This window comes from Monomorium pharaonis, chromosome 7, assembly GCF_013373865.1.
Source record: "Monomorium pharaonis isolate MP-MQ-018 chromosome 7, ASM1337386v2, whole genome shotgun sequence".
NCBI lineage: Eukaryota > Metazoa > Arthropoda > Insecta > Hymenoptera > Formicidae > Monomorium > Monomorium pharaonis.
Window position 1 is genome coordinate 15,198,276 of NC_050473.1, and position 26,321 is coordinate 15,224,596.

Sequence of the window (26,321 nt, forward strand, 5' to 3'; positions counted from 1 at the left end):
CAATCTAATCCGAGTTACTCGATCCATGCCGATGTTTACTGTTCTGCTCTGCTTTTCTGGCTTTTTTCACGTATTTTCCTCTGCTTGATAAGAATAATATTAAATCGACATTCGTAAGGTCTTCATGATTGCGAGAGCGGGGAAAATGATATTCAGTATCGATGGGGATTAAAAGGCGGTCAGTTTCCAACGGGACACTGGATGGACAAGGACAGTTTAAGTTAGGTTAGGCGCGGCTCTTCGCCGTCAACGTCGAGGAACGTCAGCTATTCTCACCTATCGGTCACCATGTACTCGACGAAAACACCGACTCTGCGGATTGACGAGGCCGATCTCAAGTGCAAGAACGGTTGCGGGTTTTATGGCAATGCAGAGTGGGAGGGTTACTGCAGCAAATGTCACCGGGAATACTTGCAGAAACGACGGGCCCAGGCTGAACGTGTATCCCATGCACAGATCTCGGACGCGTAAGTTTTCTTTGTCCCATTCTTGATGAAACAAATTCTCATAATTTCTACAAAGTTATAACATTACAGAAATTCGAGATAGCTAAACATACGAAGAATTCTAAGAAAAATTATAATCTACTAATTATGATCAATTGTATTTCTTAAGAAATGTCTTTTTTGTTTAATACAGAGACAGTGTCAATCGGTCCACGAGTGCTGGAAGCCACAAGAGCTACGAGGAGAAGAAGGTACAGCAGGAGAAGAAGTACAAATTGTTAAATATTTCATTCAGAAAACCTGCTACTAAAAGTAAATTATGTTATTTTTTTTAACCATATAAATAGTTGTCTATTGAAGAGATATACAATATATATATGTGTTTATGTGTCTTTAAGTTCAAGGATATCAGGAATTGTATCATGAACTGTTAAAAGATAATCCAGATCTTGACAAGGTTAAGGCAGAAAATCGAGATCTACTGTTATACATAGCTAAGACACCAGTGGAAAAGGATGTGAGAAAGTGCATACATTCATTTGTGGTAGATATACTTCAGAATAAGGATGTTAAAAGGATAGAGGAACTGTCAGAGATAACGCAAAATTTTTATCATGTATTTGGAAAGCGTCTGGAAAACAGTACTAAATATGCAGGTTTTGATCTACATACATATTCACATTTTCATTTATATTGAAGATTTAGATTTTACCCATTGCGCTATTACAGATATACCACCAGACATTAAGGAGAAGTTGTTAGACTATGTTGAAAGATATGCGATGACTTTATTGTACAGAATCCTCTTCTGTCCTCCATTCACAACAGATGAAGAGAAAGATTTGGCCATACAAAAAAGGTTTGTATCGTAACTTTGAAACGGCTTCAACTGTCTGTATTTAATAACAATTATTAGTAATAATTTCTCTTTTCTTCAGGATACGGCAACTAAATTGGGTTAGTGGTAAGAATTTGGAATGTAGGATTCACGAGACAAGCTCGGAAGTTAGAGAACTTGTTTATACATCTATCACAGGTTCGTTATACTACCAATGAAATTATATAATGACTTATTAACAATTTTGCTATTTCGATGTATGAATTTCTTTTTAGATCTTTTAAATATGGATTCCGCTAAAGCACCCCAAGAGAAATTGGCATGTGTTATTCACTGTTGTAGAAATATATTCTTGTTGTTACAACAGTCCGTTGACGGACCAGCATCGGCCGACGAGTTTCTCCCGGCGCTCATATTTATCGTCCTAAAGGCTAATCCCGCACGTCTCAAGAGCAATATAAATTTTATCACGAGGTTTTGCAACGCTAGCAGATTAATGACTGGAGAAGGAGGATATTACTTCACAAATCTGGTACAGCTTGCTGAATGTATATTGGGTGTTTAGCAAATTTCTTTTGAGCTGTTTCTAGAGAGGCAAGAGATTGCTACTATTACTTTTAATAAGAAATTTGTAATATTGTAGTGTTGCGCGGTGTCATTTATTGAAAACTTGACCGCGGAATCCCTAAACATGGCCGAGAAGGACTTTAATGCATACATGTCAGGAGAATGCGTTCCAGCTAATACGTGGGAATCAGCTCTCATGATATGCGAAGTAATATTTGTGACATATCTTTGTATTGCGAATTGATTATTCATGGATATAATTTATATAATTTACAATGTTTAATTGTCGCAGAGTTTACACTTTATGTGTGAAGATATAACTTTATTGGATGACTTGCAAGCCAAAAATACTGACATTATAAAACAAGCGGAAGAGTTGAAGAACAAAATGATGGATTTTAAAGAAAAGATTAGAGAGGATGTGAGTAAAGTGATTGAGAGGACGCCGCTGCTAATATCTCACAGTCAGAGAGTGCCTACGAATTTAGACAGTGAAGATATTGAGAGCTATCAGCTTCCGCCGCCGATCATCCCACAGGTGAGAATAATTAGATATAATTTTTATATTTCAATTGCATTTCACGAAACGTTTTAAATTCTCCATAGGTATATCCGCATTCAATCGATAACATGAACGGCGGTGTGATGACGGATTTGTCGAGTGATTTGATGAGAACGTCATTGGTGGAGGATTCTGTAACGCCGTCGCCAACATTCGACTTTCCATCTTTCATCGGCGATGACAGTCTAGAAATTAGCAAATGCGAGGATGAGACTAGTCTTATCAGCTTAGATACTCAGTCCGATCTCGCATCCGGTGATACCCAGCTCTTTAAGAAACACATGACGGACAGCTTGTTAGACGAGTGTCCTACGCCCGAGACGAATCTACCACCCGTTTTGAAACCGATTAGTTCGGAAGATTATCACGGCTTCACGATTCAAGGATCGAATATACCAACAATCCCATGCAGTACAGGCGATTCATCCATAACTCCGGCCGACTTAGATTCGGATAATTATTCTGGTTACTATCAGAATATGTAGTATTAACGTGAAATATGATCCAAGGATTATTTATGCGGAAAGCATTTAATAAACTTCGATCGCGATTCAGTTAAGAGAAACTTTCAATATGATAGTCTTCTATTGCAATTTTATTAATTTGTTTTTCTATTTTTAGAGTTTATTGTAGACATGTAAAACAATAGGAAAAAAATGTCCTAGTAATGTTAGGGAGCTTCTATTGACTAGATTGATGAAATCCGCGAGATGACATTACAATTAAGTTGCTGTGATAAAATCATTCACTTAATATATTTGAACTTGATTTAATATTCTTGTGATAAAAATAGTAGCAACAGCAGATAATAGATTGCATAGAAAATTACAATTATTAAATATGTTTTAATATATTGCCTATTAAGTATATTTCCCCAAGTGTTATTTTAAACATACGTCCACATAAGGATTTGCGTTCTGAATTTCAGCTATATCGATTTCCTCGCATACTGAATTATCTCGTAAATCTAGTCTTTTCAAATTCTTATGCTGTTTTATTAAGCTGATTATCTCTTTCGTGCTTGTTAACTTGTTATTTCGCAAGGAGAGAACTTCGAGATTACATAGAATAGGAAAACGTTTCAATGATGTTAAACCATTGCTGGACAGCGACAATTTTACGCATTGTTGTAACGTGGAAAGCTGATACAGAGAATTTTCCAATTGGTTCGCACCGAGATTCACTTCTTCGAAAAAGCTGAAATAGTGATTATTGTGCAGTTTTGTTAAGTCCAATCCTGATAAGTCGATCCTTGACTGTATTTCTAGATCGCTTTCTTCCTTCCATATTTCTAGTAGTTTATACTCCACTAAGAGTTTACTTCCTAAAATCACAGAGATAACATGAATAGAAGCATATGTATAATAAGCAAATAAAACATTTTGACATTAAAATCAAAAGACAAATTATCCTATAATGTAAAAGATATTACTTACGCAAATCTTTGTAATAATTTTTGCGAAGACTGTCGATTTTCGACAACGCCGACAGATTATTTAATATGTCGGTATAAAACTTTTTGAAATTGATTTTCTTCATCAGTAATACACCAGTTAATAAGGCCCACTTGTTGTTTGGTTCCATTTCGGAAAGTTGGTTGTAGCTTTTCAACTGTTCATTTAATTGTTCGTCGTTGCTATTCTTTTTGTGCAAACTCGAATTATCTTTGTAAATCCATACACGTTCTAACTCCGAATACGAAAGTTGATACAATGTCTCTTGCAATTTCACAGAAACCTCTTTGGCACGATCCAGATCTTCTAGTGAACTGCTAAACTCTGCGATTCGTAGCTTGGCAAACTTTTCGTCCGGATGTAATTGCCATTGTGCGTCGACAGTTTTATCATTTACAAGTAACGAAAGTGAAATTGGTTTAATCAATATATTATTGTCGATAACGACGACAGCCATGTCTTTCTTAATTTGAGCACGCCACAATCTACAGGTTGTCATACACTTGTCTAAAAGCCATCTTTGATAGAACCACGCGCTGGTGTCATTGGGGTCGGTAAATGTTGCATTCATGACTAGATCAAGCTCTGAAAAATATTTAATTCATTATTTCACAAAATATAAAATATGTGAGTGCATTATGAAATATATTATAAGGATCTTACCTTCTCTGTATTTATCGTCTACAATTGGTATCTCTTCGGACATAGTTCCAAACATTTTGGTCAATATTCGACTTCTGTAATGCCAAGACGAGTAATTTGAAAAGTTACTCAATATTTTTGTGGTCGAAAATTCGAATTCCTCCTCGCTAGAGATCCCAGCTTTTTGTACCACAAACTCTCTGTAATCCCAACAGTGAACTACAAGTAAAAAGAAATGTATCTTCAAATAAGCCAATTTGTTGGAAGTGTGATATTGCTACATTGAAATATTACATGTATACATAATAACCATGGCATACTAACAATTTCTCTCATCTATATTTAAACATCTTGCACATAGGGTCAATTCTCTCTTCCAATCTGGTTCAGGCATCCGTTCCATTACCCAACATCTCTGATGCCACACACTGTACGACTTGGGATTCTCTCTGAGGCACTGCTCGGTCAGGTTCATTTCATTCTCAAGCAACTGGATATAATCTTCCTCACTCCTGCACTTCCATCATTAAGTTAATATCATTTGTCACATTAATTGGGTCTTGTTAATATGTCATGTGACCAGATATTTTTTTAATCCAAAACAGAAAGACTTTGTTAATCATGTGGTTTACAATCAAAATTTGATGAAATTTTTGAAGCATTTTTAGTGGGACTCTTTTTACAAAAATCAGGACATTTAACATGTATTTGATGGAACAGCAGGGCAGGTAATGAAACAAAGATGGAACGTCTGGTCACATTATCAGTGCATTACCATTTGTTATTCTCGAAAACCTCACGCCGGATGTTCCACAGTGTATAAACATCAGAGTTGCTCAGCAGCAAACGCCTGGTGATTTGCAACAGCTCGTCGTCCCATAACCTGTCTTTTCTCTGAAATAAATAAGCGAAATACAAAGGCCGTGTACAAAAATGTAACAAGTACTACATAGCAATCCACATGACAAAGCGAGGTAAAACCTTTTGGAACACCACGGCGATGTCAGCTCTGTACTGTGCAACCTTGACAGCCCTTTCTCGCTTTCTTATCTCCTCCTGCTCCGCTGTCGTGCGTACCTTCACACGGCCGTGCTAAAAACATTTTTATCTTTCAAACGTGTATCAAACTGATGAGGTGTCAGTCATATTTGTATATTTAATTGCATATTTGCATTATAAAGCAGCACTTGCTCAAATTCATTTAACGCTCAATAAATAATGTTATGGTAATATATAATATTGAATATTTCTCTATTAATAAGAGAAAATAATATAATTTGAAAAAATTTACCATCGCGAGAATATCTCTCTTATCACCCGGTGAGTCACTCGGCGAATTTGCCGGAATGACGTATCATCATTGCAGACGTTGCAGACGATTGTGTCTTGACTGCAGTGCTGCCAGGTTGAAGAATATATTCCTCAAAAATTGGAGTTTGTTATGCGAGAGAGAGAAGTTCAGGAGAATTTTTAGAGATGAAAAACGTAGAGATCCACAGTATTTTTACATTAATTTTCTATTTTATTTATATTAAAAACATTTGTAATACCTGACAACATTGTTAAAGAGAAAAGTGTTCCTCTAATTAAATAGCATGGAAGAGAACCACGAAATTGTAGACATTACCCATAGAATTCATTAGCTACGTAGTTCAGTATCCTATTTTATTGACAACAGAAGCGCTCCAAAATAAGTAAAGTCGCAGCGAATCCAGCTGAATCGCGGTCATGGACGCGTTCTCGGACTTTTCTCTCTCGGTACAATATCGTTGTTGTAAATAGACAGCTATATAATTTGATTTATGTTGTCTCTTATCTCTTTGGTTACAGTTGTTTAAATATTAATGTAAATAACAAAAGCAGCTATGGTACGTGTGTGCGAGGTTTTCGGTTGCACTGTTCGAGATGGTCAAGGATTACGATTATTTTGTTTTCCTAAAAATCAAGAGCAACGTTTAATTTGGCTATCCTGGATCAAAATTAATCGACCTGGCTGGACACCCAAAACGAACAGTCGTATATGCGAAGTAATCATTTGATCATCTTAATATCACCATGTGGTTTTTGTTGTGATGTTTTTATTTTTTGAATAATGAACATATTTCTATCATTTTTATCGTTTAAAAAAATTCATTTTCAGTTGCATTTTGCCGCAAATTGCTACGAGACACGAGAGGATGGCAGCAAGATATTGAAAAGAACAGCTATACCCAGTTTGCAAGAAAAGTTTGTAAAAAATATTGAAAATACAGGACATTCAAGGTCATTACCAAGAAGATTTAAAACTGCTCAAAGTAGGGTAAAGAGAGTTTCCTCATCAAAGGCAAAAAACTTTTCAGAAGCAAAGAAGCCATTTGTTTTACGTGATCACTCGTATTGCTCGACATCTGTTTCATCACAAATGTTACAGTCTCAAGTGTCTCCAATTACAAATTCTGTGGTAGATAGGAAAGTTACTAAAAAATTAAAGTTTTCAGATTTGGGTTCACAGTCCAGATCGATTAAGAAAATTTCTTCTAGTCATTCTAACTCTGTAAATGTGTCTACGTCAACAGAAGCTACTCGATTACTATTATTAAATCCAGTTAATAGTTCTTCGTCTTTTAATGTTTCTATGTTAAATGTTGAAGAAAGTGAGATACCGTCTAGACTAACAGAAGATGTCAGCACTCAGACAACCATTGATATATGTAATAATGTTTCTCTTCCTAGTGATAAGTCTGTAGCAGTTATTACAGCATTAAAGAAAGAAATAGCTGAGCTACAGAGGATAAATAAAATTATGGAAGAAGAGTGCAATAAGGTCAAAAAAAGTACAGAGAAAGTTTATAAATTGTATTTTGCTACTAAACGTAAGTATTTGGCTCACAAAAGAAAAATGGAATATCAGAAAAAGAAAGAAAAATAAGATGTGCGCTATTTTCTTTGTAAGAAACCTGGTAAAAATTTTTTAATGTAAAGATATGTAAGGTAACTGTTTTGATTACTGCTAATGTCCCAATTACACTTGTCAATTATAGTATTAGAATAATAAAATAATAGAATAGTAAAATAAATTGAATAATGAGAAATATGAGAGCATTATGTATTAAAAATGTTTTAATGTTGAACTAAAACTATTATATAAACATAAGTATGTGATTGTAAGTAAAAGGGAAGCAAAATTTAATATGTGGCAATAATTAACATGGCAGTATTTAGGACATTGATCAGCGGGACTGATAGTAATAGGTTCATACTTTATATTTTTATTTCTTTTATTATATTTATTAAATAATAGTTTTTGAGCTTGTGGTTTCATTTTGTGTATATGAAAGTTCTTAAATGAATAATGGTGAATACATATATTTAAATATATATTTTAGAAAGCTATTAAATAAGCATATCAACTATTACTGTGTGCTTAAAGTGTAATTGAGACAGTTATTCTAGGACATATTTTACATATAATGTATATTATCTGAAAAAATTTATATCAGGAAGCTGCATTTACGACAAATGCAAGCTTTAAGTACAAAATAAAGAATTGAAATAGAGTTTAGATGTTATAAAAAGAGATGTTAAATTAGAAATATATGAAATATATGTCAATTTTACTTATTATTTTAATTTCAAGGATTTTTTTTTAATACAATTTATATATTCTTCTAAAACGCAATTATTTTTTGTTTCAACTGACGTTAGAAATAAAAATTTATTAAGATTAATAGTAAGAAATAAATGTTGAGTTGTTAATATTGTGCATTGTTAGTAATAAATATCTAAATTTAAAAAATCTCAGGTCTCTCTATTCTCTCATACTCTGGCACAACATATTTCTATCTTTGTTTTCTTAAATTTATAAACAATCGCTTCGTAGAACCCATCTTATTCTCTAGTTGTTCAAAATTAGCATGAAGCAGAAAGCATTACCTTTATTACTTTGGTCTTATGTTCATTGATTTATTTGTAACAAAAAATTCATGGATTAGATTGATCTATCGAAATTTTTGAATGTATTCTTTATGGGAAAAAAAGGATAGAAAGAGAAAAACACAAATGCAGAAGGTGATAAAAATCGCGCGATTTTTGGTACAAAGATGCGACCTTCGATACGCACGTGACATCGATCAGCTGACAGGCCTGCATCGGTGCATCTTTGTTCATCATTTAAAGATGGCGTCTAACAGAGTGGCGTCTGCCACGATCCGAGCTGTGAAAGGAAGGAAAATTATTCCGACTCGCGCTGCACTCACTCTGGTTAGCATATTATGAATTACCCTTGCATTATCGCGTCTTTTTCTTCATTGCGAATGTAACCGCTCGTTTGATTTCGCTCTAACACTCGCGTTACAACGCGTCCGCGTGTATGAAACTGAGATGAATGAATTTGGAGAGAAATAATCAATGCCTACTAACGAATTCGCTCGGCAATCATTATTACATTTAATTGAAATTGGATTTTGCAACGCATTTTAGTTATTGTTTATTACGTAATTGTTTGTGCTCCACTATTTCGCAACATTGCGACATACTGAATTTTAACCTCATTTTCAAGGATACATTTTCATGTGTCATGTAAATACTGATGTGACGTTTTACATTTTAGACACCCAACGCTGTCAAGAAGATTAAGGATATTTTGAAAGATAAGAGCGAATATGTGAGTATATGTATAATCGATTTGCATAATTAATCTGAATTATATAACAGGAATTGAGAAACTTATTTTTAATAATTAGGGCACACAAGTATTTATGTTTTTAAGCAAGAGTATTGGACTTATATTCTTATATTTGATTTACAGATTGGTCTTAAAGTTGGAGTACGGCAACGTGGATGCAATGGTTTGAGTTATACCCTGGACTATGCAAAAGAGAAATCCAAGCTGGACGAGGAGGTGGTTCAGGATGGTGTTCGCATATTTATTGATCGGAAGGCGCAGCTGTCTCTGCTTGGAACAGAGATGGATTACACTGAAAACAAATTAAGCTCCGAATTTATATTTAATAATCCAAATATTAAAGGGACATGTGGATGTGGAGAAAGTTTTTCAGTGTAGCTAAAATTTAACGTGACATATTACACCATAGTATATGTGTGATATGTGATTACATGTAATCTCTAGATAGATAAATTTAGAATCTTTAAAATGCCTTGTGATATATGACAGCGTACTTCTGTCTTTTCTGATCAATCAAAGGACTGAGTTTACTATATGGATAAATGTAACAATGGTCATGATTTAACTTATTTTTCTGCGAGCTTTATACATACCTTATCATCTACTGTTACATGTATGTCTTATTACATACATTACTTATTACATACATAGACTTTGTTTATTAAGTGTTTGCTATATGGTAATTAAAGTTTTATTTAACCTCTGTATTTTTTTTCTTTATTAAGTAATATTGAAAGCATGTTAATATAATTTTAAAAGTACAATTAATGTATACATAGAATATATATATATATATACAGAAAGTAAGAGAGAGGAAGGGAGGGAGGGAGGGAGAGAGAATATGGTTTCAAGAAATTTAGCGTTTGTATAAATTTTTAATTATTTTTCTTATAATCAACTAAATGCATGTAATGAAAATTCATTTATGTTTGAACACAAAAAAGGAATATAGATTTCGACATAATAAAGGAGGATAAAAAGCATATTTTCTGCTCCTATTTTTACAAATATTTTCACGATCTCTTAAGATTATTAAAAATTATAGCCAATTCTTAAGAATACTTATAAAACAAAGATATGAAATAAAGACTTTTTTTTAGTGATACTGCGTTATAAAATTATTACAAATACGTCAGAGGCTTCGTGGTATTTTTTGGAATATTAAAAGTTGCTCAATTTGTCTGACCGCTTTTTGATTTCTTTCAGCATGATTCGTCGATTTTTGCGCAAACCACATCATGCGTCACCAATGTAGTTTACATTTTTCTTAACTCTTTGAGTATTTGAATCAAAGAGATTCGATTCAATTCGATTCAATTTGATTCGATTTGATCTCATAAACTGCTTAGTTCACACACCTGCTCGGGACGTTTCGGTTAGTGCGTGTGCGTGCAACAATCCAAAAGATTCATCACTTCGGAAATACAGACGAGTCGTGTCTTATAAGGATACGAGCAATTTTTAACATTTACAAAAAGCGCGATATGCTATTTCTCGGTAAGAGACGTGCCAGGGTGGAGAGAGCATGATGCGTGGCCAATTGTTAATTGACGCGTTAACCAAATTCCATGCAAGGAAATTCTGGCGATGCCAGACGCGAGGCGGATCCGACGCCCGCCTACGCGTACACATTTAAATTCGGTTTTATTTCTTTTTTCATTTTTTTTTTTTATGACGCCAGCTCATTCCGGGTGTGGGAACATTCGGATCATCTTGCCGTGACCGTGAGATCAGTTGTCCTTTTCTTTCCCCTTCTCCTCTCGTCTTTGTCAAGTCCCTAATGCGTAGCATTTACGACGATACAACTTGCGAAATCGTGATTTTCACGATGATAATGTTATTATCGCGATCGGCATATGTACCTCACCGCGGCCCTCGTTGATTCGAAAATCTCTCGATGGATTTATTGAAATTTATCTGACACCTCTCTCGCATAGATAAGTAATCCTATACACACCGTGGAATTAATTAGATAGCCATCTCCGCACTTTCTTTTATATACTTACATTCTTTCGACAGCTTAGGGCGTCTATATATTCCGAAGTTGAACGAAAAGTTAAGTCTCTCCGCTAAAAAGAAAGTCTACTATAATTAAATATAACCACATGTATGTTATTATATAAAAAGGCATATAATATGTATATTTTTGTATATATAAAAAATAATGATTGAAAAATAATGAAAGGGATTATTTTTTTAAATAAAAAATAGTTTTTGAGAAAATACAAAGAAAAAGCTAAACTGTATAATGTGATCGCAATTTTACTTTATACAAAGAAAAATAATGTGATAGTGTAATTTTACTAATTATTTTTCAATCATTCTTATTTTTTTTATATACGTAGAGATTATGTAATCTTTAGACTAAATTTTTTCGTTTTTAATTGTATGTGCTGTATGTTAACGCTAAAAAATTTGGAAGAATCCGAAATATATATACATACGTATATAAATTATATTTATATATGTAAAGACACAATAAATAAAATTATGAACAGAATTCTATTCTGAGATCTGATGACAAATTATATAGAGTCAAGATATATGTTATTATCGCGTGAGAGACTGTGCAATTTACATATAATTCCGGGTATTTTCCTAGTATCAATTGCGTGACGTAAAACCCATGCAGCAATCGGTAAAACTGACTCGTCACTTCTGGACTCGTCATAGATGAAGTTACATGAATCAGTTGACCCGATCACCGTGTTTCACGCGGTATAAGCGTCGATCGATGTCGTAATTATTTTTGTCTTTTTTCCTCTCGCGTTATTATCGGGATTGTTATTCCGGATTATTACACATCGGGATCGCTACCCGGCACACTCGCGGAATGCAAAATAGCGCGCGTTGCGTCGATACCGAGATGAGATCTCAGTCGAGATGCGCAACGCTTTCCGGAAATAGGAGATGCGCGCGACTATACGAATAGAACAGTAATCGTGTAATCAGACGTGACAGGCGTGTGCCGTTTGGCGCGATATTCGTCACCGAACGGACTTTTCCCTAATCTTAATGGTAATGTCGACATATAGAAATAATCTTCGTGTTGATTGATGAAAAAAGAAAGCGCTTTTTGATAAAGTGCGCTCCAGGAATTTGCATAGTTAATAAGGTTCCGCACATCGGTGTCAGTATAGGTGTGAGACTTATTTAAATTATTATTATATTATCCTCACACATTATTATCATTACGATTTCTGACTTTTGGCAGCGCTTGAAACATTTAGAAGATCCGCGTCGCGTTTGATTATAGTTTAATAACAGCTGTTACATAATTTTTATTTCTCTCTTCTTTTTCAGGACGAGAAGTTCCGTTCGCACAGAAAGAATGTTCTCTTACAGAACTTACCTTCAAAATCATGACAGTCGCGAGGCAACGTAGACTTCGAAGAGTTTTACTGTAAACTTTCAGTAAACTTTTACCAAACTATTCTATAATGTAAAATTGCTTGGTTAAATTTTACTCGAAATTGTAGCAAAACTCTCCAAAGTCCATCTCGTCTCTGTCGCGTGAGAAAAAAAAAAATGCGAGGATAAGAATTCTGAAGGAGAAAATTCTCTCTCTCCCCCGTAGAAGTCGCCGTAACGAAGTGCACGTCGTCGGCGTGCGCCCGTCTTATCCACGGCAATGAAGTCGGCAAGGCACATCTCGGATGGAGGAATCGATACGACGATCGATGTGCTGCCCGGCATAGGATATCGAAGGACAGCGGCGATACCGCGCCTTACCAAAATGGTAGGGGGGTACACGGGCCGGAGATCCGGAGGATGGTATAAGAGAAGAAGGGATACGAAACCAGCGCCAGTTATATTGACTTTCTTTTAAGCGACACGCGCGTTACACACGTACACTCTCCGCGGGAGGATACACGTTAAGTAAGTACCATGCACTCGGTCTTATTTTCGGTTTTTGAGCGCGAGCGAGGGTAGAGTGCGAGTAAATCGCGCCGCCGTCGTCGCGGCGGCTGTCGCGCGAGAGGGTACTCGAAGAGGAGCACCCGACTATACCGAAGTATACCGGTAAACGTTACGACGAGTGCAAGCTCGACAACACCTCCGGGATGCTGCGGACGTCGAGAAAACACTCATCCGGAGTGCAGCGCACCTGCGTCGCGCGTTTCAATTGTCCGCGCTTGTGAAGCGGAGATAATACGCGGCGCGGCGAGGTTTGTCGAGATTGTACTCACATTGTACTCTGGATTCTTTAACTTTTTGCTCTGTAGCGGCGTTTGTTTACTCGATTTGCAAACAGACGTTTCCACTTTCAAGCGTGTTAATAGCAATAAGGAGTAAAAGGAATAATGTGGGATCGCTTGGTTGTTTCCGATATTAGTCAAGACAAACGAAACTTAATTAAAACAATTTACAAGTAAAACACAACGTTCATGGGTAATCGAAATCCTCACTTAGTTCTAAGTCAAGTTTAGCGTAGCAAAAATCTTACTCTTATCTTAATCTTACTTCGCCAAGTTAATCACACCGATAAAAAAAAAGTTGTTAACTTGACAAAATTTACTTCAACTCGATTAAGTTTCTTCAAGTTCAAGTACTTACGTATATAGCGAAAACTTGTCCGTTCGCCGTAAGTATCGGGCCTGCTCGAAAATTAATGTCGGAAATGTAGGGCGTTAGAGATTTAACGTTACGTATCCGTTGCTTTTCCTTTCTCCGATCGCCCGCGCGACGTTTTCGAAAGAAGACGAGAGAGTCCCTTTTTTTCCGAAAATAAATTACAATTAAATACGACCCACATCGCCGGCGACTCTCCAATTAATCAATAACATTTTCTCGACCGCAATGTGCAATAAATGCTTTCTCGGCAGCGGGAAAGAAAAGAACGTGCGCCGAGATTAATGCGTTTCATCAATAAAAATTAATGGCCGTCGTGAGGGAACGGCCTGCCTAAAAATATCCCAGAAAAACGGGTTTCGTTTCTTCCGCGTGCACACGAAACTTCATTCGGGGATTGGAGGAAGAACCGCGAGCTCCCTTTCGACCATTTTAATTAGACTAATAAAAACCGTTTTACGATCTTCAACTCGGACGCGTCCGAGAACCGCCGGAAGGTTTTTCATTGACATTTAAAGGCCGTTTGAGGACGATTACACGGGAAGAAACGGTAGCTGAAGTATCTAAGAATTTAACTAGCTACAAATGTGAAATTAATTTTGTTGGGTCATCAAAAAATAATTATGGGGGGGGGGGGGAGAGACACACGTTTGAGCATGACGAGCAGTGCTGCAAAAAGTTACGACATTCTAGCAACTGGCTTGGGCATCCTACATAATCATATTAATGGTCCTAAAATTACTTTCTGATCTGCATTTAGATAAATTTTTAAATACTTCGGCCGTTCTCCTTCCACGTAGACGATCCGGCAGGCGTGATTGAATGAGTCACGAAGAATTTTCGCATTTTTCAACTCGCGTCACGATTCATCTACCGGTCGCCGTTTACGGTGGAGGAGATTGTCCACTTGCCTTTTGTCCGTCTCTTTTTCGCGGCACGAATAACTTAACGTGGACGCAAAAAAAAGTGCTCGCCTGATTTATGGGAGAGAACGTATAAGAAGTCTCTCTCTCTCTCTCTCTCTCTCTTTCTCTCGCACGTGCGGCATATACGAGATCCATTTCAAGGGTCTGGCTTCTGCGCCGACTTCCGTTCGCCAGAGCTGTTTTAAAATGCTAATTTCAAATGTGTAAAAATCCCAATGTGTGAAACCTAACGTGGATGACCACTGCGCCTACCGTAGGTCCGTTTCGTAATTTACGAAAGGTATTTTTTCGGGAAGAATACAGATTGTCGATTATAAACGTGGGATAGCGGCCGAGATTCTTCTCCGGAGCCTTGAATCCGCCCGGGACTTCGCCCCAGAGACTTGAATCATCCGCTCCGGGTTTTTTTTTTCTTTGCCCCGTGCCATCATCTTCGCCGTAATTGACCATTTTTTTTCTCGCCGCGCGTCCGTAGGTTGGGTCGTTCGGGCATAAGTGGGATTAGGTAATCCCGCTTGATGGGACCGATTACGAAGTGTTCTCCTCGTGAGCGCGAGTACGCGCGGAATTCGCACGTCGTTGCTCTCGTCCCGATGAGCAACGAAAAATCGCTCGGAAACACCTGAAATATTCGTGAGGATCACTTATACTTGGGGAAGAGCTACTTATCTGGCTTCACGTACGGTCTCGCCTTCTCTCCTTAGAAATTTGTAAAAACGCATCTATAACGTTTCCATAACATAAAGTCTAACCGAAACAGGCATCATACTTTGGTTCCCGAATTCGTTCGGGTTTATCGAGCGTAGATCTGAGAAAAGAGGACCAGAAGACTTCATTGGAATTCATACTGGGAAAAGGAGTTGTTAACTTGACTAAGTTTTTCAACAAGATTAAATTTAATTTAAGTACACTTATATATTTGATTTAATTTAATTTAATCAAGTTTAAGAAAAATATGGTTACCAATTTTTTTCAACGGGGCACGATTATTTTTCGTGGATTCATCGATCACGAGGACGGATGACATAAATTGCAAGCTAGATTAGGCAGATTTTGCATAGAGTGAACCGAAAATCAAGTTTGGCCCGGAGATCGATTTGGAAATCGGCCGCAACCTTTCCAATGTCGTATTTGTAATTTTGAATTGCCTCGAGACTTTCGCCCAGAGGAAATTTCGGCTCCCTCGAATTCCACGAGGGGGGAACACGCGTCTTCGTGGACGTAAAATCGTTTTGCCAAACATTCCATCCTGTACGGATGATGGAAACGTGACGTCGCGTCACGATAGCCGTCAACTTTCGACCGGTTAAACGGCCGCAATAATAATTCATGAAATTACATCAAGTCCCCCTCTTCCGGCGCGCGTCAATTTTGCGTGATAAAAAAAAGGGATAACACGCGTAAAAAAAAATTAATACCAGTAATCTGTCGGGTAATCTCTCGGGATAAGATTGTAAAAGGAGCCACGCGGCGCGGCCTCGCGTGGGTAGTTAAGCCACAACAGCGTGTGGAAGTAACCTTTGTGAAATTGTGTTGCAATCATAATTTGAACCTAATTAAATACCCCGCGAGAGCGCGCGGCGTCGCGCGAACGTAATTGCGCGATTTAAAATCGTTCCGAAGTTATTTTTAGGAACGAACGCAGACTGCAAACGGAGAAGAGGCTCTGCGTTTCCTTCGCCGAGGATTTCGCAACATTAATTCGCAATTCTTACGGCATCGAACGGAAAGTGATAATTCTCTACGTCGTATCGCGCTCTATCACTGATTCTTTTTCGGATAATTAGCATTAATTCTCATGCAAAAATGCACCGCTCCGTGTCGAATACATCTACAAGTCGTCTTTATTCATGCTTTATTTACATATTAAACAGATGGATAAGATAAAATATATATAATTATGTAATAATTAATTATATAATAATTATATATATAATTCAAGAGGCATATCGAAACAATACTCCTCTGCCTCTCGATTAGAAATGCAGCTAATTTAAATCGCAATTATACGCATAATTTTTCGCGTCATGAAAATTTAATCGTTGACATGGCTTTTTCATCGCGTGAGACTCACGGCAATTGGCATCGGGATCGGCAATGCGTTTCGCATGAACGTCGATTTCACGCGAGATGCTCTTATGTACCGGGAATTATCCATCACCAATTCGCGGATTGAGAATTAATAATAATTCTAACGTGACGCAACGCGCCACGCTTGTTTAATTTGATATTCCTCGTCCTCGTAAATTCGTCCTGTCGGGAATGCATAACAGATATATGACATGACATAATGATCGAGTCGTCTCGTCTGGTACATCGGCGGGACCGCATTCTCTTTTTACCAAAAATCCGTACAGCTTCTTCGCGTCTCGGACCTCTCCGAGGATTCGAAGATACGCGCGTAGGCGCCCCGTTATGGCAATCGCGAAGTAATCGATTGCGTATTATATTGTGTATCATGAAACTCCTCTCGCATTCCTCAGCGCGGACGTGTCGCAGCGGCTGCTGTGTGGTAACACGCCTTGCTCTTCTTCCGCGTACGGGGAAAGGCCGCGGTGTGTTTGGGCTGTCACTTCAGTCTGTATTTTGCAATCCGAGCGGGCGTTCCGGAAACCAAGGGGAAGGGGGGGGGGACAAAAAACCGAAAAGTCGAGGCTGAGTCGGAGGACGCCTGGGAGATGGGGCTCGACCTTACCCGTCTCTCTTCACACGAATTAATATCCCGGTGTCGTTGCTCGACACCGTTGCCGTCGCGTACAACCGGTGGCAACGGCTCCTCAAGGCCGGCGTAATTTCCTCTCCGAGCTGCCCCGAGGATAATTAATGATACGCTAGGCGCTCTCGTAGGAAACCGACGCGAAAAACAAACCACTTGGTTTTGACCCCACGTTTTGCTCTCTCCTTTCCGCGCGATGCGCGCAATTAATCAGTTATTACGCATCTTGCAATTAGTCAATTTCAAGGCGCCATTCTTACGTCAGCTACACCGTAATCTTTTCCTTCGGCTCTTGCAAGCATATTTTTATTAGCGATTAACCTAGGTATTCGGAAAAGATTTAATAGCCGCAATTAAGTATAATTAATTTTTTAAAATACAATTTTAATGTATTTTATTTTATTTATCCGCGAGGATTCAGTCTCGGGTATCCTTATTTTTTACTCATACAATGCCATGTGAACCGTTATATGTCTATTAATAAAACAGTGAGTTTATCAAACGCGGAAGAAGGGATTTCAATTATTTCATTAATTAGGAGCGTTATTCAATAAATCTATAATTTTCTGAACTGAACTGTTAGATACATGTTTTTCGAGAAGCTTATCTTTTTACTTTATGAGAAGTAAATTTAAATTGCATCTTACAAGAGTCTTTTTACAAATTTTTATAGCAGTGATAAGGAAGTACAGTGCGACCTAACCGACAGCGTCATTAACGAAATATTAAATGCGCGAGGGCCTCGCGCGTGCCAAGCAGCATCCGTCGCGTCCGAAAGGGGTCAATGGCGACTTGATTTCGTTAGTAAATATAATTACCGATTTCTCTTGCAAGTCGAAAACATCCTCGTATAATATTCGCGCGGACATTTTACGACACGCTGGTCGTTCCCTGCTCTCGAATCTACGCATTACCTTTGGCCGCTGGACCTCCATCTCGCTCGCCATGGCGCAATCGCGCGCGTCTCGGGATTTTGAATAGATTCCATGTCACGCAGAAGGTTAAATGCGTGGAAATATGTTGCGTTGGTATATGACGAAAATCGACGGCGAGATATTCATATTCAAATATCGCAGATATGACGAACCTAAGGATCGGTTACAGTTTCGAGCAAATTCGACCGTAAGGAAAGGACCCGCATCTGGAAATACGTCGATTATCTACCGATTCTACCTGAGGGGAAAGGAAGAGGGGAAAGGAGCCTGAAGAGGGTCGCGGAGAAATTGAATAGCTAAATTGATCTATTATCGCAATCTAGAGCGGGAATCGCGTTACATCATTCTCAGCATATGAGGAGACATTGGTAACACGTGAAAGTGTCGGGTAAAAATGAGACTGGCCGGTTTCTTTGACTGGCCGGTTTATTGTACTCGTTTACGAAGCGGTAGCGGCGGTCATTTAAAATCGGCGGACTTTACACACACACACACACACACACATGGATCTGACTTCACTCTCTTGCTCTCGGTTAGTTAAAAAGAAGACGTAACGCTTGTTCCAGCTGATGTCCATTTTTATCAATGCAGATTAAACTTTAATCGCGGTTTGACTCGCGCTTTTAATTTTTCTGTAGTTCTAATGTTCATCTTTATCGATTGACTTTAATTTTGATTTAATATACTCTTTATCTTATTAAACTGAGAGATGTGAAGAGACTCAGAACTAGATAAAACGGATCTACAATTTTATTTAAATGTCACGATAAAAAATAACTCGTGTTGTTTTTTAAATAATTTCAGAATTCTTTTTCTAATTTTTAAACCTGAAGAAAATAAAAAATAAGTTAATCTGCATTGCCGGAAATGGACATAAAGGATGCACATTGTTGGTACATCAAACCGTTGTTACTGCAACAGTTGATCAGGGGACAAGCTCGATCTTCAGCAAGCCAAATATAATTATCGCGGCACACGATTATCGAGGTAGCCTCGGTTGCATCTGTCAGAAGACTCGCTCGAGAATCCTAAGTGGAATTAAGCGATGAGGCGGGCTTTCGTAGGGTGTCCGAAAAGAGACGCGCGAAAGCAACGCGATGTCGCACCGCCGAAGAATCCCGGACCTTTGAACTCCTCGACTCTTGTTTATGTAATCCCGGCAGGGCCCCGGCGCCGAGACATCATCGGACAGTGTCGCGGATGCGTTCGATATTTCGTAAGTCCGGTGTATATTCCTGGGGATCGCGCCGATGCCACTCGAAGATATAATTGAGCCGGACCCAGAGAGAAAGAGTGTGTGTGTGTGTGTGTGTGGACGCGGACGTGCGGGAAGAGACGGCCATCCTTGATTGCTTTCTCGTTTTACGTTTCGCGGGTGGACCGGGTCTGACGGGAGATTGGCCCGTCGTCGGATCGTGGAATGCAAATAACTGGCGAAAGTTAACTTAATTATGAGGTCGATCGGTTTATCGAGTGAAAAGCTAGAGGAGACGACGATTCGATTAAGGCACGCCCACCCTCTTGCCTTCGTTTTTTTTTTTTTTCAAATCACGGGTTGACACGTGTCTCCTTATGGAAGATATACATAGGAATCGAAAGCTTTATCTGTGAAGCAAAAGACCCGGCCATAATTTACCGAATTTAGGACGGAATTTTATCAATAAATTTATACGTGGCTATTGAAATATCTTCATTGCTCTCGATGAAGTCTTCAACCATCGCGAGAAGCCGGGGGATTATTGCATAATACTTTCATATGGCAGTCTTATGTAAATTTTTGATTTTATTTAATAACATAATTTAATGCGTGTATCAGTTAAAATTAAATTCATTTATACATTTATAGTACATAATTTCTTCTTGTATTTGTCTTCTTCTACTGTTAATATTAAGACAAAGTTTAAACTAATTTCTTGTGTTAAATACAATTATATTTTTTTAACTTATATGTGTGTTGAAATTTTTATTACTTTAACGCAAGACATGCGGTAAAAAAAAAATTACATTTAATTAATGATGGAGTAGTATTGCTAACATAGGTGAATGATTAAGAAATAACTTAAATATTAGGTACAATTCGGCATTACGAATTTAACAGTGTTGGACTTTGTGATTTTCGACAGTGAATAATGCTATAGACGTTAAGATCTCGATGTTGAAACCCAGCTCTTATTTGTTCCTCCTGCTCCTCCTCCACCCCCTTCAGCATTTACGGCCAAGAGAGGAGGAGCATCTTTTATACGGTCGGCCGCAACGGGACGTGCGGGAACAATATCTCAGTCCTGATAATCGCCGACACGGCAGGCAAAGACGGATTTCATAATTCACGCGCGGATGACATCAGAGAGACGCCTCATTATTTAGCGACCTTGCTCCTTTCCAGCGAGCCCCGAAACAGCCGTGCTCCCACGAACGAACGCGCTGCTCGGTCGCGCGCGGCAGGAACTTTCTCAAAAGTAAAATGCATACCGGGCGAGAGTAATAGGAGGTCAAATTCACCGGCGGCGTGAGAGAGAGGAGAATGTCCGAGAAGTTTCCGGGAAGTGACGACCGCTCGACTTTTAATTTCTCTCCCGCGGGTAGCCTCTCGTCGCGCGAAAGGGATCGTTATCCCTGCGTTCGATCTCACGGGTGGAGGAATCGCAGATTACGCGACGAGGCACACATAAAGTAAAAGAATATTTATGTTAAAACTGGTTTTTGTTGAAATTTTTATGTCGAATTTCTAGAATACTCGAGAATATTAATTTAACGTGATAGGATTGCGTTATTTGAATATTTTGTTTTAAATTGATATTATTCAACATATCATTAAATTTAAAATAATACGATTTATGACTAAATGAAGAAATAATGTAAAAATAATGCAATTTTGAAAAATAAGTAAGATGAAATGTACGTGTGTGGGTCAACACAGTATAAATGTTAATTTTATTGAAGAAATATCCTTCTACAATTTGTTTCCAAATTGTGTTACGTTTTTTGTATTAATTTTTTACATAATACTTGTGTTGTTTTCTAACATAATTATTTTGTGTTAAATTAGCATAGAAATTTTTGAGTATGTCGTTTGGGACATGCAATGTATTACGTTAAACATAACATCAAATTTTTTTATTATATACTTTGACGTCATTCAACGCTGGAAATGCATTATGATAATCCCGAAAACATTTTTTTTAACATTAAAGCCGATCGCATAGAAAGGATAATCATGGAATTGTGTAATTTTACATAATATGATTAGAATAATGGAAACAAATAAAAATTATAAATCTACATTCGATCAAAATAAATTAATTCAAGATAAAAAACTAAATTTGGTTGTATTTTCAACCTTGTGTTTTTTTACCGATCTCGACATAAAAATGCCGATTTTATAATATCTTAAACAAAGAGAATTACGATGCGTCGCTGGCGTATAATACGATCGTCTGAATGGGAACATAAAGAACTGCATATCGAGCATTTAGATACTCCCACAAGAAAAGAAAGAAGAAAAAACTGAAGGAAGAGTAAGAATACGGTGTTTTATCTTCTTTTTATGCGCTTCGCATAATTTTCAATCGCGCGTTTCATCCGTTGGCTCTGTCGCCGGATTTCATCTGCGGGAGAGGCCGTAATACGAGATCGAACGAAGGATAATACCGTTACCGGACGGCTATCGCGCTATCGGACAAGCGTTTTGGAAAGTTAGATCGATGAGTGTCGCTGAGGGATCGCTTCTTTTTTTTTTCTGCACGCGTATGGCCTGGACGACTTGGAAACATCGCGTGTCCAGGGCGCAAAGACGAGCGCGTACTATAGACGAGTATGAGACGGATGATCCATTTTCTTCCCGGCGTATCCGAAATATTCGCTCTGACGCAACAAAGGGGCGACGACTATAGACTTCATTAGACGCCCATTTATTAGTTGAGAAAAGGAGAGGCGTCCCTTTTTTCGAACTTGATTGATGAGGTGCTAAACGTTCAAAGTATCAGACGCATCGCGCTGACATTTCGATAGATCGAAAGGCTCAACACAAGAAAGCTCTTAACCGTCGTATTTTCGAAGTTACCTTATCGTCGAGAGGGCTTCTACCTGTGAGGTTTGAATAGTAACGTGAAACGATAAATGCCAGTCTTCTTCTCGAATATAAATATGTATATATTTTTAAAGTGTGTATACATATATATATTATATATATATATATGTATATATACTTTTAAAAAATGTAAATGTCATAGAGTAGAAACTGGAAAAATATAGAGATTAATAAATGTTTTTATGCAACATTAATTGTGACAAAGAATAAGATTATGCAGTGGAAACTGGAACAAGTAACATAAAAACAATGATTTAAAACGTAATGAATAAAATGTACGTGTTACTTTAACATGTTATAAGTAAAATTAAATGGAAGGAACCATGCATTTATATGCAGAGTAATTACAAAAAATAAGTTAATTCAATTTTCTTTTATTACACATATTCATAATTATTTGAATATATATGCTTTTTGTTAAATTTTTTATTATATAAGAAAAGCTTTAGTTTTTCTGAAATAATGCCGTAAGTATTTGCAAGAAAAAAAAATACATATATACACTTCGATAACCGAATCAATATCCGACCGTTAATTACGTGGCCGTATTAATTATGTATAGCGAGATGTTAGGTATCGGTGAAAGTACTTATTGATTGACAAATCGAAAGTAAGTTTCTACTTGGCAGCTATTCGGCCGGCGATTGGCATTATTAATGAGGACGTGAATATTTAAGTATTTACGCTGTATGTATATTACACCCACATTACAAAAATGCTCGATGAAATGCGTCAAAATCAGCGGATTATTTATGCGCTTTCAGTGTCGCAACAGAAAGAGAGAAAGGGAGTGACAGACACAGAGGGGGAGAAAGAAAGGAAAAGGGAGCGAGAGAGTGAAAGAGAATGAGAGAGGGACAGGAAGGAGAGGAGAATCGGGAAGAATTTTCAAACGGTTTCTGTGCTAAACGAGAGAGCTCGTACCCGGATCTTAATTTCAATTCGGCTCCGTACCCGAGTCATTAGGACCGCCGCCGGATTATGCCGCGAAATTCGACAACAAGTCTGATTTGTGCGATACTCGGGTAATCTGCGTAATTCAATGAAAGAGAAAGTAGTAGCACTAATGTATACGTGAAAGTGCGTGCCCGAGGATACATTTACAAAATAATATTTGATCGGTCGGGGATCACGCGACCCGTTCCTGCCACATCGGCGTGTCCACGGCGTGTGCAGCCGGAGCGGTGGCCCTTATCGTGGAAATCGAATTCGCGTCGTGAATTTTCGGCGTTTCGTTTATACGTATCATGCACTTTCTCCCGGCCGCAGGACGAGGCGCCGTTAATCCTTCACGTTCGACGTTATTATTTTTACCGCCGCCTTAACAACCGGGAAGCCGGTACCTTAGGTCGAAAGTGAAAAGCAAGGACTTCCCGTTGAGAGACGTCACGAGAGCCCCCGAAAAAAAAAAAAAGAATTATGAACGCCCCGCGCGGATCATTCAGTTTTTAAAGTAAACAACACAAAATGTAATAAGTATGAGATAAATAAGACGTATAAAATTTTTGTAAGATGTTTCCTACCGTGAGTTAACTTTGACTTTTATGAAATTTGATTTGTATGTTAAAGAGAATTTCAGCAGAATTTTTTTAGAATATGTTAATTATTCAAAAATATATTAATTTTATTGTTTTTTATATTACTTACCTCATCTTTTATTATCTTTGAGTTTTATTGATAAAAGTATAATTGTTTTAATTTCAATTGTTTAATAATTTCATGTGATTCTCCCCCAAAGTCCGTTTCCTAAACAGCATATATCTTACGATTATAACGCTCCGGAGATTATCTCCGGAAAAAAATACACACAAAGCGTCATTGCATAAACTTAACATATATTTTACGAGCGTATCGCATTGAATTTTTTACGGTATAATGTTAGGCGCGATCAGCGTGTAATTTAGCGCGCGAGTCACTCTCACGCACAATCCGTTCGCGCACTGAATTGCAAAGCAAATCCTTAGATCATCGGAAATGTATACGGGACTGGGGGAAATCCGTAATGAGTTCATCGCGTCGTCTCTCCCTCTCTCGTTCTCATGGATTCTGAATTCCAGTGTTGCTTTTTTGCAACGAGATACACGCGATGAGAGTGACTCATAAAATTTGACTACGGCAAGATAGATATGTACATTATATATTTGCGTAGTCTGGTAACACGTGTCGGTTTCATATCAATTAATCTTTGTCGATGCTAAATATTTCACTTTTGTTTGACGTATGACTCTTCACAGTAGCAATAATTATCTTCTATTAAAGTTACTCAGTTCAATTTCAAATTTTAGATTTTCTTAAAAACTTCAAAATTAACGTAGAAATTGAGAATCTTCTCTCGTGAAAAATTTCGCAGAATTTTTATACAAATTAGGAATATTGAACATCTTAAGAATATTGAGAAAATCAACATTTTTTATGTAATATTTTATATGTAGAGTTTTCTGAAATATTCTGGAATTTCTAAAATTTCTCATTTTTCTCTTATAACTTCTTTTAAAAAATATTTTAAATTTTTTAAATTTTATAAGATTTTATCATAAATAATAAAATCTTAAAAATTTTAGAAAGCTTAAATTTTAGAATTCATGACGTGATTGCACATGAAGAACTTTAGAAAAGATGCAGACTTTCTCAATACTTTTGAAATGTGTTCCAATTTATACAAAATAATCTGAACAAATTTTTGAAAGTTATACAAAAATGCTGAAAAATTCTGGAATTTACATAAAAATTCTGAGAAAATTTTTTACCAGAGTTACATTGTTAAATTATCGTAATGTCGAACTGTGTCAATTTAATGAAACACGTATTAGAATTATTAGAATACATCAAAGCTTTGACAGTTGTATGCTATAGATTACAAAGCTTTACATCTCTGATAGACATATAGTTCTAGAATTATTAAATCTGATGTCTATGACATTTTTGTTTATCAGATCACAAACTACGTCATGTGAAAATCATGTTGTTTCACTAAAAATTATTCATATAATTTTCCATACAATTAGAATGCAGGATTCTTTGACACTTAATTGAAGTAGAAAATGGATTGTTACGTTGGACTTGTTCATCAATAGCATTTCGTTTGTCGCTCGCTGTGACCCTGACCTGACCTAATCCAACGAGATGACATCATTGATAGGAGGATGTGTTAGCACCTACACTCGATGGACATGTAAATAAGGATCGATACTCCATGCACGGTTCGGGTCATAACGCATAATTTTCATATAAATAAGCGAACAACAAAAAGAACGTGGATCCTTGAACGCGATTATTTCATCCGTTAGAAAATACCAGGCGATACGAATACGAAAGTGTTCCTATTCATACGCCTCGCCATTGATATCTGTCCGTCCCACGCGCTTATTTTCGCAATATTAGAAATAACATACAAGGTGTATCGAAAATTGTATCTCGCTGCTCTCGACTGCGGATTTTGCAGCGAATCAAATATCACACTTGTGAATAATTATCCAGACGCGTTTGCATACACGATTATACGATTACATATCCGCCCGTGGCGATCTGTACGTATTGCGAGATACTGAGATACCATCGGCGACATTTAGATCACATTTAGATTACATTATGTAGGTTGTAGATTTACACGTCGCAAAATTCGCGGCTCGCAATTTTCGTGGCTCGGTCATTAACTTACAATTGTGGAGCTCCACAACGGAGCTCTCATTAAAAACCTGAAATATTAAGCCGACAGGAAGCGCCATGACATTTAAATGACTTAATTTACTTCTCACGTAAGAATCCCAGACCCAGGGATCTTCTTTTCGCCGGTATCGAACATTAAATGCTCTTTGCCGCGCAGAAAGGAAAAGGGAAAGAAGAAAGAGAATTGCATTTTCGAGACGGTGCTTCATCTGTCCCCGCGTAAATTTATATCTTAGCGACGTGTCGC

General features: G+C 37.4%; 4 protein-coding genes across 7 annotated transcripts in view; 3 read left to right on the plus strand and 1 right to left on the minus strand.

Annotated features, from left to right (window-relative positions):
- Window positions 1-33: 33 nt before the first annotated feature.
- LOC105836484 (rab5 GDP/GTP exchange factor) lies at window positions 34-3,266 on the plus strand. The gene is made up of 9 exons (XM_012680542.3): window positions 34-467; window positions 640-758; window positions 845-1,102; window positions 1,176-1,305; window positions 1,385-1,482; window positions 1,560-1,816; window positions 1,928-2,059; window positions 2,144-2,389; window positions 2,458-3,266. Exons 1-9 carry the CDS (start codon window positions 289-291, stop codon window positions 2,896-2,898), a joined length of 1,860 nt encoding a protein of 619 aa, XP_012535996.1. The 5' UTR covers window positions 34-288; the 3' UTR covers window positions 2,899-3,266.
- Window positions 3,167-5,998, minus strand: LOC105836485 (geranylgeranyl transferase type-2 subunit alpha). Of its 2 annotated transcripts, XM_012680543.3 has the most exons (7): window positions 5,801-5,998; window positions 5,491-5,601; window positions 5,285-5,403; window positions 4,834-5,021; window positions 4,531-4,728; window positions 3,850-4,452; window positions 3,167-3,737 (listed from the first exon to the last, which is right to left on the minus strand). In XM_012680543.3, exons 1-7 carry the CDS (start codon window positions 5,801-5,803, stop codon window positions 3,295-3,297), a joined length of 1,665 nt encoding a protein of 554 aa, XP_012535997.1. In that variant the 5' UTR covers window positions 5,804-5,998; the 3' UTR covers window positions 3,167-3,294. The 2 variants fall into 2 exon arrangements, with proteins under 2 accessions (XP_012535997.1, XP_012535998.1); XM_012680544.2 differs by lacking the exons at window positions 5,491-5,601; window positions 5,801-5,998 and having other exon boundaries at window positions 4,834-5,068; window positions 5,285-5,406.
- A 130-nt stretch (window positions 5,999-6,128) lies between these two features.
- On the plus strand, window positions 6,129-9,877 carry LOC105836488 (iron-sulfur cluster assembly 1 homolog, mitochondrial). Of its 2 annotated transcripts, XM_012680539.3 has the most exons (5): window positions 6,129-6,267; window positions 6,340-6,536; window positions 6,650-8,748; window positions 9,098-9,151; window positions 9,296-9,877. In XM_012680539.3, the coding sequence occupies exons 3-5, from the start codon at window positions 8,503-8,505 to the stop codon at window positions 9,548-9,550; spliced, it is 555 nt and encodes a 184-aa protein (XP_012535993.2). In that variant the 5' UTR covers window positions 6,129-6,267; window positions 6,340-6,536; window positions 6,650-8,502; the 3' UTR covers window positions 9,551-9,877. The 2 variants fall into 2 exon arrangements, with proteins under 2 accessions (XP_012535993.2, XP_012536001.1); XM_012680547.3 differs by lacking the exons at window positions 9,098-9,151; window positions 9,296-9,877 and having other exon boundaries at window positions 6,132-6,267; window positions 6,650-8,284.
- A 100-nt stretch (window positions 9,878-9,977) lies between these two features.
- The window catches only part of LOC105836494, a 25,027-nt gene continuing 8,683 nt past the window's right edge, over window positions 9,978-26,321 (plus strand). Inside the window, exons 1-2 of one of the 2 annotated variants that reach the window (XM_012680554.3) lie at window positions 9,978-12,190; window positions 12,476-13,051. The gene's annotated coding sequence lies outside the window, so the exon portion shown is untranslated. Of the gene's footprint in view, window positions 12,191-12,475; window positions 13,052-13,088; window positions 13,342-26,321 lie in introns of those variants that run through there. The other variant, XM_036289362.1, reaches the window with a different exon arrangement.